The sequence below is a fragment of the Silurus aristotelis genome, assembly GCF_946808225.1.
Source record: "Silurus aristotelis genome assembly, chromosome: 2".
Lineage (NCBI taxonomy): Eukaryota > Metazoa > Chordata > Actinopteri > Siluriformes > Siluridae > Silurus > Silurus aristotelis.
The window spans coordinates 19,571,467-19,590,926 of record NC_139575.1 but is presented as its reverse complement, the minus strand read 5'-3'; the positions used below and the strand labels follow the sequence as shown (position 1 = coordinate 19,590,926).

Genomic DNA, 19,460 nt, shown 5'->3' with positions numbered 1-19,460 from the left:
TTGCTTCTGAAAAAACAAGTTTATGCTGCATTTTTGTACAGGTTGTAACCAAAGGTGAAATGCACCGAAGCACACAGAAGATTGTGCACTGCACCTTTTTTTAAATGTTTCCATCAGGTTTTGTTCAAAACAGACCTGGAAATGAATGTTCAGATTGTAAAAGGGTTAGGACACAGGAACAAGGTTTAATGACTAACCGCAGTCACTATCTTACAAAACCAGCGTTTGGATGTAGGATGCCATTAGGTGCAACGTGCACTGCCGCAGTAAACAGGCTACAGGCAGGAAAACATACAACAGCTTTTGCAACTTTGTACAGAAAATGGAAAAATAACCTTTTTATGAATACTGGATCACAGCAATGTTGTGAAAATATTACAGTTCACTAAATGTCATATGCTATGTAGTATTACTGTGTGCTGGCCTTCTAGAGAGATCTATAGATAAACTGGTATTTTTGTTTTAAAATCGTTTCGTGTTAAAACGAGTTCTTTAAGTGTACTGTTATACTAAAGTCTTATCACCTGCTTCTATTAATGCAGTAGTGTGCAGTGCTCCAATGAAAGAAATTCACAGCTCCAAAAAAACAAAACACAAACGGAAAAATCTACAAACTCTGGCCAGCTTTCATTCGATTCGCATTAGAGATCTGAGACTGCCATCACCTTTATTTAATCCATCCACATTAAGATATAACATATGCATGTTGTGTATGTTAGAAGCCTCTGGCATGTTCCAGTGATTTCACTGTTAAACACAAAAGGTTCCAAATAATTAAATATACTAGTTTTGGTCAATAAAGCTCAGCACTGTGTATAGAAATAGTGTGATGGACCGTAAAAACGCTGCTTGTATGCTGCTTGATTAGTTTCTCAAATAGATTGATAATGGAAAAGGGTAAAAAAATATATATATAACTAGCATAATCACTAAAATAAGTAAAAATACAAATGAACACAGAAGCATTGGATCCAAGCACAGGTCAGCACAATATATCTGAACTTATCTATTTCGATTATTTAAAAAAAAATCAGTATTTCACAATACCCGTTCTGCAGCTCGTCATTCAGTGAATTGTGTCAGAGCTTAATAACAGCCAAGCCTTTTGTGCGTGGGACTATTCTTTCAGTAATACTCTAGGTACTGCAAAAGCCACATGCCTGCATAACACACTGGTACTACAACTGAAAGTGTACAGGAGTATTTAAAAAGCACTTTAAAAAAAAAAACTCAACTGAGCACAGACAAACTTATACTGATTTGTCATGCAGGCCGAGCTCAAATCCAAAGCCTATTCATTGCGTTAAAGGGAATGCAGTTCGTCAGGTGAGGGTCAGTCATTAATTGGTCAAATAATATAACAGGCCAGAGTTTTTTAGTTTTCCAGTCACTTCTGTTCCCTCCTCTAGGCATTGATGACCCTCCATCGTTCACTGTCAATGCTGTTGATACTGTGTCCGGTTCCATAGGGGCCAGACACCACATCATCCAGATAAGCACCTGAAGTGTCTATCTGTGTGCTTGAGTAGGAACTGTGTTCCAGGTCCTTCCTGCTGCCCAGACCAGCGGAGGATGTGTGAGGCAGATGCACATCAGGCTCGTCCGGCTCATCTATCTGAGACTTGTAGGAGAACAAGATCTTTGGCTCCGAGCTATTCAGGGCAGACATTGAGAAGGAAAATGGGAGAGAGAAAAAAATATACAGGAGTATGTATGTATTTTATATATATATATATATATATATATATATATATATATATATATATATATATATATATATATATATATATATATACAGTGGGTACGGAAAGTATTCAGACCCCCTTAAATTTTTCACTTTTTGTTATATTGCAGCCATTTGCTAAAATCATTTAAGTTCATTTCTTTTCCTCATGAATGTACACATAGCACCCCATACTGACAGAAAAACACAGAATTGTTGACCTTTTTGCAGATTTATTAAAAAAGAAAAACTGAAATATCACATGGTCCTAAGTATTCAGACCCTTTGCTGTGACACTCAAATATTTAACTCAGGTGCTCTCCATTTCTTCTGATCATCCTTGAGATGGTTCTATACCTTCATTTGAGTCCAGAAATTTTTGATTATACTGATTGGACTTGATTGGGAAAGCCACACACCTGTTTATATAAGACCTTACAGATCACAATGCATGTCAGAGCAAATGAGAATCATTAAGGTCAAAGGAACTGCCTGAAGAGCTCAGAGACAGAATTGTGGCAAGGCACAGATCTGGCCAAGGTTCCAAAAATTTTTTTGCTGCACTTAAGGTTCCTAAGAGCACAGTGGCCTCCATAATCCTCAAATGGAAGATGTTTGGGACAACCAGAACCATTCCTAGAGCTGGCCGTCCGGCCAAACTGAGCTATCGGGGGAGAAGAGCCTTGGTGAGAGAGGTAAAGAAGAACCCAAAGATCACTGTGGCTGAGCTCCAGAGATGCAGTCGGGAGATGGGAGAAAGTTGTAGAAAGTCAACCATCACTGCAGCCCTTCACCAGTGGGGCTTTATAGCAGAGTGGCCCGACGGAAGCCTCTCCTCAGTGCAGGACACATGAAAACCCGCATGGAGTTCTCCAAGATGGTGAGAAATAAGATTCTCTGGTCTGATGAGACCAAGATAGAACTTTTTGGCCTTAATTCTAAGCGGTATGTGTGGAGAAAACCAGGCACTGCTCATCACCTGTCCAGTATAGTCTCAACAATGAAGCATGGTGGTGGCAGCATCATGCTGTGGGGGTGTTTTTCAGCTGCAGGGACAGGACGACTGGTTGCAATCAAGGGAAAGATGAATGCGGCCAAGCACAGGGATATCCTGGACGAAAACCTTCTCCAGAGTGCTCTGGACCTCAGACTGGGCTGAAGGTTTACCTTCCAACAAGACAATGACCCTAAGCACACAGCTAAAATAACGATGGAGTGGCTTCACAACAACTCCGTGACTGTTCTTGAATGGCCCAGCCAGAGCCCTGACTTAAACCCAATTGAGCATCTCTGGAGAGACCTAAAAATAGCTGTCCACCAACGTTTACCGTCCAACTTGACAGAACTGGAAAAGATCTGCAAGGAGGAATGGCAGAGGATCCCTGAATCCAGGTGTGAAAAACTTGTTGCAGCCTTCCCAAAAAGACTCATGGCTGTATTAGATCAAAAGGGGGCTTCTACTAAATACTGAGCAAAGGGTCTGAATACTTAGGACCATGTGATATTTCAGTTTTTCTTTTTTAATAAATCTGCAACAGTGTCAACAATTCTGTGTTTTTCTGTCAATATGGGGTGCTGTGTGTACATTCATGAGGAAAAGAAATGAACTTAAATGATTTTAGCAAATGGCTGCAAAATAAAAAAGAGTGAAAAATTTAAGGGGGTCTGAATACTTTCCGTACCCACTGTATATATAGGGGTATAACGGTACACATATGTGTGCCGAAATGTTTCGGGACAGAGCTTTTGGTTTGGTACACATGAAATCCAAGTTTCCTCAGGAACGTATAAAGGTTTAGTCTCCTTGCACGTTGAGATTTTTTTTTTTTTACTTCACAACATACACAACACTGCCAGGGGCATTTAAAAAAAAAAAAAAAAAAAAAAAAAAGAAAGACACTACAGTTAGTGTAGTGTCACTGCGGCTACTCACTCCATACCGGAAATACGATTTGTTTTTCATACGCATGAAAATGCTAAAAAATCAATAGCACTATCAGCTAACCAGGCAGTGGCTAGCGGCTCATGCTAGCGCTATAAATTTATGATTTAAGATTTTTAGTTGTCACACACATAGTTATAGGCAGGATACAACTTGCAGTGAAATAAAATACTCTCTTATACTATCCTATACTAGCATAGTCCTGACTATTCTGCATAACGAGGGACAGAATGAATGAAGGATGGAAGGTTAAAGTCTGCTGAAATAAGTAGAACAGTGAAGTAGATCATATCTTTAGAAAATCAAATATTTAAATATAAAACACAGACTTACATACACATCTGTATTACCCAAATGGGTTATAACAAATGTTAACTATTTCATTCAATTTTTCCCCCGTTTTTTTTTTTTTATTATTAAATTCAGACAAATTTAACTTGTTCTATTTTTAAACAAATTTTATAAAATATTATTTGAAATATTATTCAATTAATCAGGCACTATATATATATATATATATATATATATATATATATATATATATATATATATAAATAAAGTATTCAAATGTTGATCACAAATATTATAAATTAATTAAATTAAACTGTGTTAATAAAAAAATTACAAGCAATTTTATGTTTTGCGTTTCTTCCCCCTAAACATTAATCGAACCAAAACCGTGACTTACGTACCGAACCGTGAATTTTGTGTACCGTTACACCCCTAACAACACTCCTGGAGATATTTTAAAAAATTAAATAAATAAATCATGATATTTAAATCTGATACAATACTTTAAAATAGCAATCAATAAATTATTAATAAAATAATCGGCAAACTAAGCCAGGAAAATGTTTTTAGAATCATCATCAGAATCCTTTATTGATCCCACTGGGAAATTGTTTGGTTCCAGTTGCTCACAGTAAAAGATTAAAGTAAAGAAAATAAAGTAAAATTAAAATAAGAAATATAAATAAATATACACATTAAGGCAGACCTGGGCAAACTACGGCCCGCGGGCCACATCCGGCCCTTTGTACGTCCCTGTCCGGCCCGCGTGAGGCCAATCAGAAATTACAGGGATGCACCGAAAAGTAGGCCACCGAAAATTTTCGGCCGAAATACCTAAATCACCGAAACAACACGGCAGAAACACAATTGTAATGACGCAATAAAAAAACCGCAGCCAGCACACGGTTATCTGGATAAGAGCAACATGTCTGCGATGTGTGGAGAGCGATTTGCAGAACATGCAATGCTAAAATTTCAAGAGGGGGTGTATCTGCAAAGAGTTTCTTCAAGTCGGGTTTAATTTATCACCTGAAATCCAACATCCCGATTGCCATTCTAAATATGAGAAGAACGCGGCGAAGAAAAGTAAAGTCAATCCGAGCATGCGCATGAGTCTGTAGTGGACGTTATTGAAAAGGCAGGAAAGTTTTCCACTGATGGTGCCAAGGCAAAAGGCATAACACAAAAACGATGCAATTCATTGCCTTAGATCAGTGGTCTCTAGTGGCTCGACGGGTTGATCTTTGAAACATTCCCCGTGGATCCCGAAAATAATAATAATTATAATATAATATTATTTATTACACGGTTTTTCTTAATGCTGTAGATTAGAACCTTCCATTCACTTGAATGGGCTTCCAAACGTTCAGCGGTCAATTATTTTCGTTTAACAGACCCGTTGCCAATAATAATAATTGACCGCTGCCTGTCTGTCAATACTATGAATGGTAAGAAATAAATAACAATAATTTATAATAAATAAAACACTTTTGTAATTGATTTATTCTTTGAATTGCAATGCATTGATTTTAGTGAGGTTAGTACTTATTTATAGCCATAAATGCAATGGTTCTAAAAATTGACAATCTTTTCTTTTGGTGTTTCGGTTTTGGCCTTGGTTTCCTCATTTTTGGTTTTTGGTTTCGGCCAAGAATTTTCATTTCGGTGCATCCTTAAAATATTACCGTTCGTGTGGCCCTCTGACACAATTCAGGTTTCTCATGTGGCCCCTTGTAAAAATTAATTGCCCACCCCTGCATTAAGGTATATAGGATATATTTAGCTACATACTCCTGATGCACCAACTGTTTTTGCTACTTCGTCCTAGTTTTTATAAAATGTGGAGTTGTATCTATTGCATTATACCTCATTTGCACAGAATTGAGAAATTCTAAATGGTCCTTTTCCTGAAAACAGGCTTTATGCTGTTCATTCAGATAGAAAATTCACATTGATTAAAGTTAATGTGAACGTAGTGCAAATAATTCAATATATCTGTTATTGTTTAGATTCCTGGCTGACAAGAGTTTTGTGAGTAAAAAATAAAAATAAAAAAATAAAAATTGTGTTGGTTGAAAAGTCCTTATTTGAATTTATTTCAATTCAACTATTAATTCTAAGATTAAAAATATATCCCTTAATGCCATAATGTATATGAAAAATTGTGACACTTTACATACCCAAAGAATCCTTTGAGGAATGTTACGTAGATGAGAGGAGCAAACACGGAGAAATAGAGGAATGTGGTGACATCAACACAGCTGTGAACAAATACATGCATAGTGAGAATCGTACAAATTTGCCAATCCTGGACCAATGTGTTCTCTGTTAATAAAACGGGTCATACCAAAGGCCTTCTATAATATCAGCACAGAGGAGAGCACTACCCAGACCCTGCACCATATTCAGCACTGACAGAATGGCAGCATACACGTAAAAACTTCTCTTAGCTTCAGAGACAGATGAGAAACAGATTAATACATTATCATGTTCATATTAGAGTACCAATCAGCTAATATTACAGATTAAGATCAAAAAATGCATGAAAACTACACTCACATGGTAATGATATTCTTTCTCTGATCGGGGTTTTAGGCAGAACAACAATCAGTGAATAAACCTGTAGAAAAATAAATATACAAATACGGTATTTTTAGGTGATCAGGTCATTCTGAATCCAAATCAAAACAGCACTCTGTACACCCCTTGTGTTACAAGACCACCGTTAAGTTATACATTTTTCCCCCAATACCACCACATCCTGAACAGATCTGGTTCTCTTATACCACAGCAGTTTGTCAGGATCTCCTTTTTTTTAAATAAATGGATGTTATAAGAGTCACTCATTATAGTTCTTTTAAATGCAGAAAAACATCTGCAGAACACGTTAGTTCCTGTTATTAATAATGTTACACACTTCTCTTTTTTTCTTGCTCTCTCTCTCTTAAATTGAATAATAAATAATCCAGCTTGTCACATTACTGAGAAACCACAACACCCTCTGTCCTCAAAGACTTCCTGTATCTGAAAAGTCATTTAAAACTTTACTAATGACTGTTACAACCCGCTGACAATGGAGACTCTAAAAAAAATGCTAAATAAACAACTCCACACTAATACACTATATGGACAAAAGTATTGGGACACCTGGCTTTCCCAGCCATATGTGGTTCTTTCCCAAATGTTTTTCACAAAGCGCCACAAAGACAGCTCCATGAAGATATGCTTTTTTATCGGTTCTATGCTATAGAGCTCTGACCCTAACCCTATTGAACACCATTGGAATGAATTTTTCATGCTGATTGCACCCCAGGCCTCCTCACCTCACACCAGTACCTGACTTTACATTTACATTTTACATTTGCGGCATTTGGCAGACGCCCTTATCCAGAGCGACTTACAACTGAGCAGGGGAGGGTTTTAGGGCTTTGCTCAAGGGCCCAGCAGTGGCAGCTTGGTGGTGGTGATCTTCTGATCCAAAGCCCAATGCCTTAACCACTGAGCTACCACCTCCCTTTACTAACTTTACTAACACCTATGTGTCCCGAATGAGTGCAAATCTCTACACTCCAAAACCGAGTGGAACATCTTTCCAGAATTAGACAGCGCTTTAAATATATTAATGTAGAGTATCCTCCAAACAGTTCATGTGCAACATGTATGTATAGAAACATACAGTATCTATAACATATTAGAACGAGCACGTGAAATGATCAATACTCTCTGAGCCATGCTCTAAAAGGACAAACTTTCACACTGCTGTGGTAGAAGTTCTTTTTTCAAAGCCAGTCTCGGATTACTTCAGTTATAACAACACAATCTCACGCATTCTCTCAATTAACACAAGCTGGAATCTATTACCACGAAGAAGAAACAGGAGCTGGCCAACCAGAAATGTCGTCCTCCATGACCATAGATATTGAAATCATCAGCAGAGAGATGCTGATCCGGGTACAGAATCTCCAGTGTACCCTGTAATATTCCCCCAAAATCATACATTTATACAAGTATATATGTTAGAAACTGATGAATATGTTAGAAACTGATGAATAGATGTTAATAACTGGATATGAATGATTATACCTGAGTAATTGAGTAAGCCAGTGCTAACACTGCCGTTATGGCCAACACCCGTTTGATGCTCGACTTGCTCTCCAAATGACCTGCAGCAGTAAAGCATGAAGTACTATATCGTGAGTATATAGCGAACATTGTCAGACAGAATAATTTAAAACAACTATTATTCAACAAAAAAAAAAAAAACTATATCATTGTTAGGCATAAGTTATTGATTAAACAGCTTCAGCTCTCTGCCTTTAAATCCCCCAATCTCCTCAGATTACTGGAGCCTACCAAAAGCCAGTCCTAATATGACAACGCTGAGCTCGATGGTCAACAGGAAGAAGCGTGTGCTCTCCCACAGCACCTGAAAGCAGTACAAAGCTATTATCAGTTTTTTTTTTTTATTATTAATATACACCCCAATAAAAAAAGAAACACAATGACTCAGCTATCTGGCTCTCCACCTTCTCTGCTCTCTCAGTTCTCCCAGCTGTGAAAGATTTTAGACTCTACCTCAGTAGCTATGTGAAGAGAAATTAGAGTAAAAAAAAAAAAAAAAAAAGAATGTCCTTTAATTAGTATTACATGAATCTAAAGATGGCTTTGGGCTAGCAACAGCTCACTGGTTTTCCCCTTCAGCAGAACAATATGATTAGACTGACAGCACCTGTTCTTTGTGCGTGTTGCTACATATCGCTTATCAGATTAGGGTTTTTCAGTAATGTTATGAACAGAGGGGTCATGTTATAGGCAAATGAGCGAGAAAGCTGAGTTACGGCCTGAACATGAATACAAAATAATACTAAAATAAAATAAAAAAAGAACTAGGAGCACTAATTAGCCAATAGTGTGACGGCAGTGCGACACGTAAAAGCATGCAGATGTGCACCAACAGCTTCAGGTAATGTTCGAAAGTCAGTGATTTTGATTGTGGCATGATTGTTGGTGCCAGATAAAGCTGGTATTTCTAGAACTGCTGATCTTTTGGGATTTTTACACAACAGAATAGTGCAATAAAGAAGAAGAAGAAAAAAAAAACACTGTGCGGATTAAAAAAGGTCTTGTTGATGAGAGAGGGCAGTGGAGAATGCCCAGACTGGGAAAAGGTTCAGAAGATTACTGTACCACAGTGTTTAGTAGAAAAGTGACTCAAGCAAGTGTTATACAAAATAATGGTCGCCTGATGGGACGACAAGCGTTTGAAAATCAGCAGTCTGCACTATTTCTAGCTTGGTCATAGTCTATTTGTTACAGAGTGGCCCCTATGGGAATGGAAATAATGAGTGAATAGTGGCAGTAAATTACAGGTCACGCTATACAGGGTAAAGTGTTATTTTACAGCATTACATGTCAGCGTTAGATTTCTTATTTACTCCATGCGTTTCTCATGACAGCAGCTTTCTTGTAGTTTTTGTGTTTGGAAACAAAAGCTAAATCCTTACTGCTTTTATTCACAGGTATGTTTTTTTTTTACCTTATCGACGATGATAGCTGCACTCGATGCGCTCACGGTCATGGAGACGATCGCTCGAGTGATTCCGACAACTGCCACTACAAACACCTACACCCGGAGCAGAAGACAGTTAATTAATAAAGAGTGAAAATAAAATACTCAGGCTGTTATACTGACCGTATGAACATATTAGGGTTTAGATTACACTTCCCTAAATGTTAAGGTGTCCACAGAATAGTGTGGGAGGTTAATAGATTATCTCACCAGGATGTAAAATGTGATAAAGATGGGGCTGGAGGTGAGGCGGATCTTTGCGCGGGCTGATGGAAGCTTCCACATCAGGAATATGAGGAAGGCTACATTTGGCACCAGCAGCAGGAGGTCCCAAAAGCGTACCCTAATGTAACAACGTGACATAAACCTTTATGTTAATTCAGTCTGAATAAACCAACAAACAATCCAGACTAAAGTAAAACTGCATTCTGAATGTACTTAATTATGGTTTAAAAAAATAGCTATGACTTGCTTAGCATTTCAGGTGCTAACATTTTGTTGTATTCGGTGTATCTAATGCAAGTACAATGGAAAAGGGAAAAAAAATGCTCAAAAAAAAGAATAAAGAAACTTTAGCTCTTATAAATAAATGGAAAAGAGCTTGAGCTGAAAGACTCAGGTGCTGCTACATCGCTCTCTTAAAGAAAAAGAGAGATTGTGCAAGATGAACAACGTGTCACTGAAAGAAGTTTAAACTTAAGCTTAACTCAGTATTTTATCACTAAATTCTTGGCTCCAGTAACCAAAACTGAAAGTCGTATCATTTATTGCAATGGGAACTTCAACAAAAACAATGGACTTTCCAGTAAGAGACACTAAAGAAAGGGGAAGTGAAGCCTTATATAGTACATCACAAACAAATAAAATACGGGCTGCAGCTATCGATAATTACAACACAAGGCTGAAAACGTGTGTATGTACTTTCCACGAAAAAGGTTGGGATTTATTGAAAAAAAAAAAAATAATAATAAATAAAATTTTAAGTAAACTCTGAGCCCTACGCACAATGTGGAAACACAAAAGGCGGCGCACAAAAACACACGTATGCCGGAAACGTGTGTACGTCGCTTTCTGTGTCGCCAATTGCCCTTCTCGTTTAGAAACGAGAACCCAGAGCGGTCCAGAGTTTAGCGGGTGGTGCGTCAGTAATAATGGTCTGTGGGGAAACACAGTGCTCCATGTGTAGTCAAATAGACTAAATAGACTATAATTTGCCATAATGCTTTTTTTTTTGTATTTGAATTATTTGACTCTAGGAATCGTTTGAGCCCTAAAATATATATATATATATATATATATATATATATATATATATATATATATGGAGAGAGAGAGATTCTAGCTGTGTAAGGACAAACATACCTGGAGGAGCCAATGTCCTCATAAAGCACCCGCAGGCAGTTGTGTGGTTGGCTGATATTGGATTGAGATGGCCATGTGGGCAGAACTGAGGTGTTCTCTATGGCTGGGGGCAGCGTGCCATTACCATGCTGCACAAACCAGCTCTCCGTCACTGGCACTCCGTCCAGCATTCTGCATTCACCCGCTGAAACACAGTCATAACACACTTCATCAATTTCCCCATTCCATTCGGATAAGTCTTCTTCAGAAATGTCTCTTCTCCACGTGACAGATTTGATATGCAAACAGCCACAGCGATTCACTGAATATGTAAATGAGTCTTTGACGTCTCTTGGTGACATCTCACGACATTTAGGTACTTTTCCCTGAATTAAAAAAAACAACTCAACTCTTACAAAAGACCATATAGCTTTCATATGGACCTATAATTCAAATATAAGTTAATAACACACTGTTTTGAAAAGCAGAAAATGAACACTAGTGGATAGTACGACTAATAGAGTTTCAGTTGATCTCGGAGTGAAGTTTCTTGAGCTCATAGTTCACGCTTTAGAGATAAAACTATCGAGTTGGTTTACGGACGACCTTCGGTGACGGAACAAAACTCAAGTGTCTGAATGCTAATGATTATTTGGACTCTGTAACAGTTTAAAAAAACACAATGAGTCAAGTTTCTGTCTCTGCCCCAAACCCGTGATGTGCTTTACATAACACTGAGTAATAGTGCTGCCATCAGCTTGTGCTCAAGTCTCAGCTAAACAACAAACACTTCCTTAAGCGCCAACGTTATCTAGAGAGAGAAATGCTCGAATTTTCGGTTTACAAACAATAACAATAAGACTCTAGAAACATTAGCCACTAGAACAGCTGCTAAACTTAGAGCTAACACAGTGCTTGCCATGTTGTCTTTAGATAGATAGATAGATAGATAGATAGATAGATAGATAGATAGATAGATAGATAGATAGATAGATAGAGCTACTCATGTCAGTGTGTATTTCCTACCAGCTGTATATTCAGCTATGCTAACTCAATCCTAGCCAGTTTCTAACTACAACCTAAGGCAGATAAGCTAGTAACGCAGTGAGCTATGCTAATTGTTAGCCGTTACTCTGTGAGGAACTGGTCTTACCTTCGCTTGAAAGGATTTCAGATCAGGGAAAAATGTAATGCTGAGAATCAGGTGAACTGCAAGCAAGCCACATAGCAGCCTTTTTTTCGGTTCGCGTTGATGTTTATAGAAGATACAAACAGCAGCGTACTAACATTAAACAGGTCCAAGCTCTGTATGTAAGAGAGTGTGTGTGTGTGTGTGTGTGTGTGTATTAGCCAACACAGCACAGGGAAGCACTGACAGCTGGGTTGCCAGATCTGCAAACAATCAACTAAACAGACCGCCCTCCAAAAAACAATTCCCCTTTACACGTCTGAATCTCTACACCTGTTTCACTAATTCAAACTTAAAAATTGCAGTGAAATGTAATGGATATTTATTGTATGTATGTCATATGTAATGTTTATGTACTTAAAACACAGAACATGAGTTAAAATAAATAATATTTGTATAATTATTGTATTATTATATGAAAATAAATCCTGTACTTTTCCAATCTGCATCCAATTAGATGCTCCTTAAAACCCTGTTAAGAGCCTTGTAAAGGTTGTACATGTTCTTGTTTTGCCAAAAATCCAACCCTTTGCATAGTGAAGACCAGTGTTACCGGTAACGCATTACTTTTTACAGTAACTAATACTGTAACGTGTTACTTTTAAAAATAAAGTTACTTCGTTACCGTTACCGTATGGTGCGTTACCCGTTACTTTTTTAAAGAAATACATTTCGGCTGAAGTGTAGACTACAGTCTAACCTGTTTACAGCAGAGACACATTGTAGGATTGGTGGATGAACCACTGTAAACACGAAAAAAAGACGCACTGTAGGATTGGTGGATGAACCTCTGTATACACGAAGAAGACGCACTGTGGGCGTCTCCGTTTATTCAGGTCTGTGCGGCAGTAATGGCCAGTCGAGGCGAGAGTAAGACGAGTTTCTCAAAGTGGAAATATGCTCGTTATTTCACTTTAGTTAAGTATAAAGACAAAAACTTTTAAGGCAAATGTAAGCTGTGTATTTCTGGTTCGAAGCTCGTATCTACTGCGATAAACAGCAACTCCAATCTGTTGAAGCTCCTCCAGAAACTCCATGCCTGAGGAGCTAGAAGCTAGAAGCTAACCTGGTGTTCTGTTCTACATTGTTGATAGTTTTCATACTTCAGCTGTGAAAGAAACATTTTTAAGAGCTCAACACAACAGCTTTTATAAAGCAAAAGCCACTTTAGTTTTTGATTGTGAATATATTATTCAGCTTGTTTTGTTATTTATTTCAAAAATCCTTGTGATATATTCAGTTTGTGCTGGTCTGACTTTAAAAAAATAGTGTTTAAAAACGACTTTGTGTTTAAGTCAGTTTTGTGTTTGTAGACCATAACGCATAAAAAGGTACATTAAAGAACGTTATTTTAAAAAGTAACTAAAAAGTAACTTTTAACAGTAACGCATTACTTTTTGGTGTAAGTAAACAACAAAGTAACTAAGTTACTTTTTGAATGAAGTAATGAGTAACTGTAACTAGTTACTATTTTTTAGTAACGAGCACAACACTGGTGAAGACTATGTTTTTATATCTGCACTCACTCCCCAGTTAAAATCTTGATTTTGACGTAACCATGTACTATTGTTGTGGACTAGCAGAAATGCCTCCTCCCAGAGCTAGTCTAATGCTCTAGATAATAGTGATACCTGACTTCCTAATTCAAAAGAAATGCATTAACATAAAGAATCCATTTGCAGCTCACTAACCATTTCATGAGCACTTTAAAGCAAACTATTTTGGTTCTGTGAAATTAAGTGCAAGAGCACAGGAAGTGGCCACAAGAAGCAAACACATGATACTTTTCAGCTTGTTACACTATAACTCGTCAACAGTGATTGAGAGGATGTGTGTAAAATATAGAGGCAGGTGTAATAAACAGAAACAACATGTATTAATTACTTTATTAACTATTAACAGCATTATGGAATTGAAACAATGCTCTTAATGCTCTCAACTCCACCAGAGCCTGAATCCACAATTAACCGAAGATGAATGCAAACAAATAACCAAGAAAACTTTTTTTTTTTTTTTTTACATTACCACTTCATATCTATTGGTACCATACATAAAACCTGCGATGTCTGGCACACGTGCACAATGCAAAGCTATAATCTAGCCTATAACTATTTTTATATTCAGCCAAGATCATGACAAATGTGGCAGTAAACGTGTTAAAGACACATAAAATAAAAATAAGAGGGCTGTGAAGTCTAAATGCAATATGACAATTGCAGTTACCTAAAACAACACTTAAAGATACATAAAAAAAAAAAATAACTCCACTGAACACTGACAGCACTTCTTCTGCTGTATAAGGAATGGATTATATGATTTTGGGAAATGTTATTATTGGAAAATAATCCACTTCAGTATTTTAACTACATTTTGAATCGGTCTTCATCACAGCACAATGTCATGGATTAACTTTTTTTTATTCCTTACTTAGAAAAGAGGCTGGATTATGGAGGCTGGATCTTTGGTGACTAAAGTGTCAGCATCGCATGTGGCAGAAAAGACGTTGTTGATATAAATGGATGGGTACAATTGTTTCTTCAGCTCGTACATTAGTGTTCCCCAGCATAACCAGTCTGATGACATGTAAACATGCACAGATTAAAATGAAGACCTACTATAATTCAAATTGTTGGATTCCGGAGCGAAAAAATTCCCCAATTGGTATGTGTTACATCAAACTGAGACATTCACCTAGCCTCCATGCCACCAGAGGGCACCCTCTATCAAATATTAAGATCCCTTTATTCACATATTCATTTCCTGTTACAACTAAATATATATTTACAAATGTATACACTCTTCCTGGCCCTGGTTCGGTGCTGCGTACTGTAGATGCTGCACCAAGCTCCCTGACCTACAGGACATTTACAGCACCTGGTGCTGGACCAGGACCAGGAAAATTGTGAAAGACCTCAGCCATCCCAACTATAGACTCTTTTCTTTGTTGCGTTCAGGGAAGCGCTTCCGCTCCTTGAAAGCAAACACAGAGAGAATGAGGGGGAGCTTCTACCCACAGGCCATTCGGAGTTAAAACCTGAAGACACCCAGGATCTAGTACCTGGACTTCTCTCTCCGTCTCACTTCCTTTATTGTGCACTAATATTCACATTATTTACAAATATTCACTATTATTTGCATTACTTGCACTAGTGGAACTCTAACTGGACTGAACTAGCACAGTCGCTTTCACCATTTTTTTTATATAAGCACATGGACACTTTAAAGACAATTACATCACACTGAATCACTTTAATCTGTACTTCTGTCATACATATCTGTTATACATGTCCATTCATCCCTTCTGTTCATTTATGTATGCATATACACATATATATATATATTTTTTTATATTTTTATTCATACTTGTAGTCAGATTATATTTTAATATACATTTATACTTATTTTATTTATTTTTGTTACTTTACTCTTATTTTTTTTTATCTTATATTTCTTTCATGTTTAGAAGTTAGACAGTCGTAATTAGCGTTTCATTATGTCATACTCTGTATGAATGTGTATGTGGCAAAAAAAAATCGAATTTTTGAATTGGATAAGGCACATTGAAGTCTTGCCAATTGTTGCTGTGAGGCTGTTTCTTTCCTGTCTTGACGTCAGTAAGCATCACCTTCTTTGTTCCCCTGTTGGGTTTTGAAAATACATATGCATTACTCTGTTGCAGTATCTTTCTTTTTGCCGTTTCTCCTGATCCAAAGTGACGTGTAAATAAGAAACAGACTTAGACTTTTCATTAGATACTGGCACATCAAAAAACGATTATCAAGTGATTCTATAATTATCTAAGAGCTGGTTTTAGGAATTGTAATAATACAGTGTGAAGTGCATGATTTGCCTCAATGCTGACTGCTTACTCAACTCCAAAAAACAATTAAAGAACACACACATTTCACACCTAGGTGTAATGTAGAGTTGCTATTTTACATGGCTTCTGTCAACATGTTTTGGAAGGTGAGAAGAAACTAGAGAACTTGAAGGAAACTCATGCAGCAAGGGAGCGTGTGCAAAGTTTCACAGACCCGAGCTCCAGAGTAAACCAGAGACGCTGGTGCTATGAGGTGAATTTAACATTACTCGCATAATGTTATTCGAGCTTTTGGCTGACCTGACATCATTCTCACAGCCAAATACACAGGCTCAGTAAAGCTCACATTAAAAGTATGGAGATGAGTTTTGGCTGCAGTAACGTTGCTTATGCTAGAAAATGTTACACAATTTTTGTTGAAGCTAAGGCGGATCTCCAGCTTCTGGAGAAACGGAGTACGCTTCAGCTGAGTCTCTTTTCCTCCTTTATATGCCCTAAGAAGGTTATCATACCACATTAGGCACCATGCTCCACTTCTGCTTTCTAGACCACTTTCAGTACCAGAGCGTGGAATCCCCCCATAGCACAACCCCAGAACCCATGGGCAACCTTCGGCTTGCAGAACCCAGCAGTGTTCTCCTTTGCAAAAGCTTTGGGAACTCAGAGCCTGAAAGTAGTTGGTGAACCTCTGTGGTCCAGCTGGATAAGGCTGTTTGACCACGCTGAAGGACACTGTTTTAAGATCCTCAGAAAGCACCAAGGAAGGATGCAAAGTCTCAGAGTCAAAAGTCACCTCGGACGGGTTGAGAATATTTCGTAAACGACGCTGGGCTGCTCCTAGTTTGACACGAAGGTCGTAATTGCGGTGCTCCATTTCTTCACACATATGGGTCAAGCTGAGGTTTGCCTCATTGTCCTCAGATGCGCCTATTTTCTGATGTTCTACAGTCAGGCTCGAAGAGAGTTTTTCAACTTCCAAGACCTCTTTGAAAAATCTATCCTTATCTTGCTCCTCCATCAAAGTGTTAACCTGGAGCTCTGATTCCTTAAGCTGAGTATGGAGATCTGACAAGGTTTGAATGCTGGTCTCCAAAAACTCCTCTCTTGGCCTTAACTGGGCCTCTAGAAGCTCCATCCCTGCTGTGCTGTAGCTTGTCAGAAGCTCCACCATCTCCTCCAGAATTGTTTGCACATCTGCTTTTAACTCGGTGTTCGACGTCTTGACCTTGGCCTCCTTTTTCTTTACTTTGGCCAGCAGATCATCCACCAGTTCAATCTTGGCTTGGATATCCATCATCACAGGATTTAACCGAGACCTGTGTTTGTTTAGCTCGTCAGATACCTGGATGTCTATACAGTGTGAAAGATCAGCAACATCTTTAACACGGTTACACAATACTTTACATTCGTCTTCTCCCTGGCTAGAACAAGATGGATAATCTGTCTGTTCCATCATCTCTACTTCCATACCTCTTTGAGGTACAGCCTTATCTGTTTACTAAATCCTATGTGGCTTCAATTTATGGCTCCTCAGTGCAAAGTCAGTTTTTCTGGTGCTCCACCCTCCAATTTGGGCAGCAACTGTCAGCAAAACCAGTTTCAAAGCTTCTGCTCTTCTCCACACACACACAAATGAACGTCCACAATGAGGCGTTACATAGAAAATAGATTGAGACAAATTCAGCAGCTATGCTCTTGTTCTGTAAGATTCTCGAAAAACGAAGCCATCTTCTCCATCAACTACTGATCTGCACAAATACATGAGGAAAAAAACAAAATAGTACTTCATTAATCATCACAAACTGTTTGATCATCACCAAGGATGTGCTGGATCCAACACCCATGCTAGGAACATTAAACAGCAGAAACACACTCCGGATCATCAAAAATATTAATCATTAGTCAAGAAATTAGCAAGAATGAAACAAATACTGTTGCTTTCTTCCTGCTCAATTGATCCTGGATACATTTATGAACGTGTTACCAGGCCCTTGGTTTACTGTAGCAGGTGTGGCAGATAAGTAAATAATCGCTAATCTTTTTAAAACATTCCCGTTTTGGATTTTTTTTTTTTCACTCAAGTTAATTTTTTTTTTTGTGTGTCAATTTGACATCAAATATTTTAATCATTTTCATAATTTTACCTTTGCATAGAAGAACCCTCTGTCTATTTTTCCTTTCCCAGAAACACTTCCTGTCAGTGAAACAATCCAATGTTGGTGAAGAAGGGTCTCAGGTGTGCATTTGTCTAATTCTTGCTCATTGTATGACAAATGATTGGTTCTAAAGACCATTAAAAGGTCTATATTTTGCCATTTGAGGCATGGCCCCCCATTTTTTGCACTAAAGTAGTGTATTCTCACACACTTTCACACCTAGGGGCACCTAGAAACTCACAGGGCGTTCATCTAGCACGATTCCACAGCTCAGTAACAGACCATGGCTTGCTCATCAGGGATAAATACATGTCGTTCACCTTAACTGTTCAATTCTGTCAATCTGCTATAGAAATAAACTTAACTTGACATGCAAAATAGATCATGTCTAAAATCCAGGACAACAAAAAAAGGACTTTTATGCCTGGCTTCTAAAGTTACTCATAGAACTAACTGAAGAATTTTTTGAATAATAATAAAACACTGAGTTTTAATACACTAGCAGTGTAAAAATATTAAAACAATACTCGAGTTGATCCTGTTTTTGTTTACAGCTGAATTTTCCTCAATAATGGAAACACAACATTCAGCACACGGGAGTGGGCGGGGCCACGTGTCACTCTTGCCACGGAGGTTTAGTAGCTTAGCATGTCATTTTACACGTGGACACTTCATTAGTTGTGTTACATAAAAACGTTTTACCAAAAAATGGGGCGGAATAGAATAAAATAACCTCATAAATCTAATAAATACTTCCGAACCGTTCACTCAGGAAGTTTCGTTTTCCGGTCCCGCTATTTGCACAAATATACATCCTGTAGCAGAACACTGAATTCAGAGATATTTATTTTTGAGACAACAAACACATTCAATGGCAATTATTTAAAAAAAAATAATAAATAAATGTACCTGTAGTTAATATTTTTTTTATCTTTAACTTCCTCGTGTTGGTTTCCAGGAGGCTCGTGTTGTGTTGCAATATTGAAGCGGACGCTGGCAGAAGTACACACCTGTTTAACTGTGACGTGCACACACGCATTATGGGTAGATAATGATATCACTCTTCTGCTGTTCAAATTATTATAAGTGTATTAAATATGTGTATTCCCCCAGTACACCAAGGATCTAATTGTGGGTAAACTAAACCAGAAACAGAACAAGGTTTGTTTTTTTTGTAATATATATAATCATATTGCCACCATGACCAGGTACAGAAGTACAGAATCCAGGGTTGTGATGTCAAAGCTTCAGGCTTCATTCCCACAGAAACAAAGTCAGTGTTCAAAGTTTACAGCACAAACACAGCCTTTTTGTTGTTGTTGTTGTTTACAGTATAGATCATTCTTTCTCTTATTTATCAATAGTTACCGCATCCCAATTTTTTTTAATTTAACAACAGGTACGTCATCTGCCACCATCATCTCTACTA

General features: G+C 37.8%; 2 protein-coding genes across 2 annotated transcripts; both read right to left on the bottom strand.

Annotated features, from left to right (window-relative positions):
- On the bottom strand, window positions 1–12,244 carry tpra1 (transmembrane protein, adipocyte asscociated 1). Its single transcript, XM_083528330.1, has 11 exons — window positions 12,020–12,244; window positions 10,888–11,071; window positions 9,736–9,868; window positions 9,493–9,579; window positions 8,310–8,382; window positions 8,040–8,119; window positions 7,818–7,928; window positions 6,516–6,576; window positions 6,304–6,406; window positions 6,137–6,217; window positions 1–1,652 (listed from the first exon to the last, which is right to left on the bottom strand). The coding sequence occupies exons 2-11, from the start codon at window positions 11,055–11,057 to the stop codon at window positions 1,406–1,408; spliced, it is 1,146 nt and encodes a 381-aa protein (XP_083384456.1). The 5' UTR covers window positions 11,058–11,071; window positions 12,020–12,244; the 3' UTR covers window positions 1–1,405.
- Window positions 12,245–13,927: 1,683 nt separating this feature from the next.
- On the bottom strand, window positions 13,928–19,047 carry trim107 (tripartite motif containing 107). The gene is made up of 2 exons (XM_083528313.1): window positions 18,941–19,047; window positions 13,928–17,623 (listed from the first exon to the last, which is right to left on the bottom strand). The coding sequence occupies exon 2, from the start codon at window positions 17,341–17,343 to the stop codon at window positions 16,141–16,143; it is 1,203 nt and encodes a 400-aa protein (XP_083384439.1). The 5' UTR covers window positions 17,344–17,623; window positions 18,941–19,047; the 3' UTR covers window positions 13,928–16,140.
- Between the last annotated feature and the right edge of the window lie 413 nt (window positions 19,048–19,460).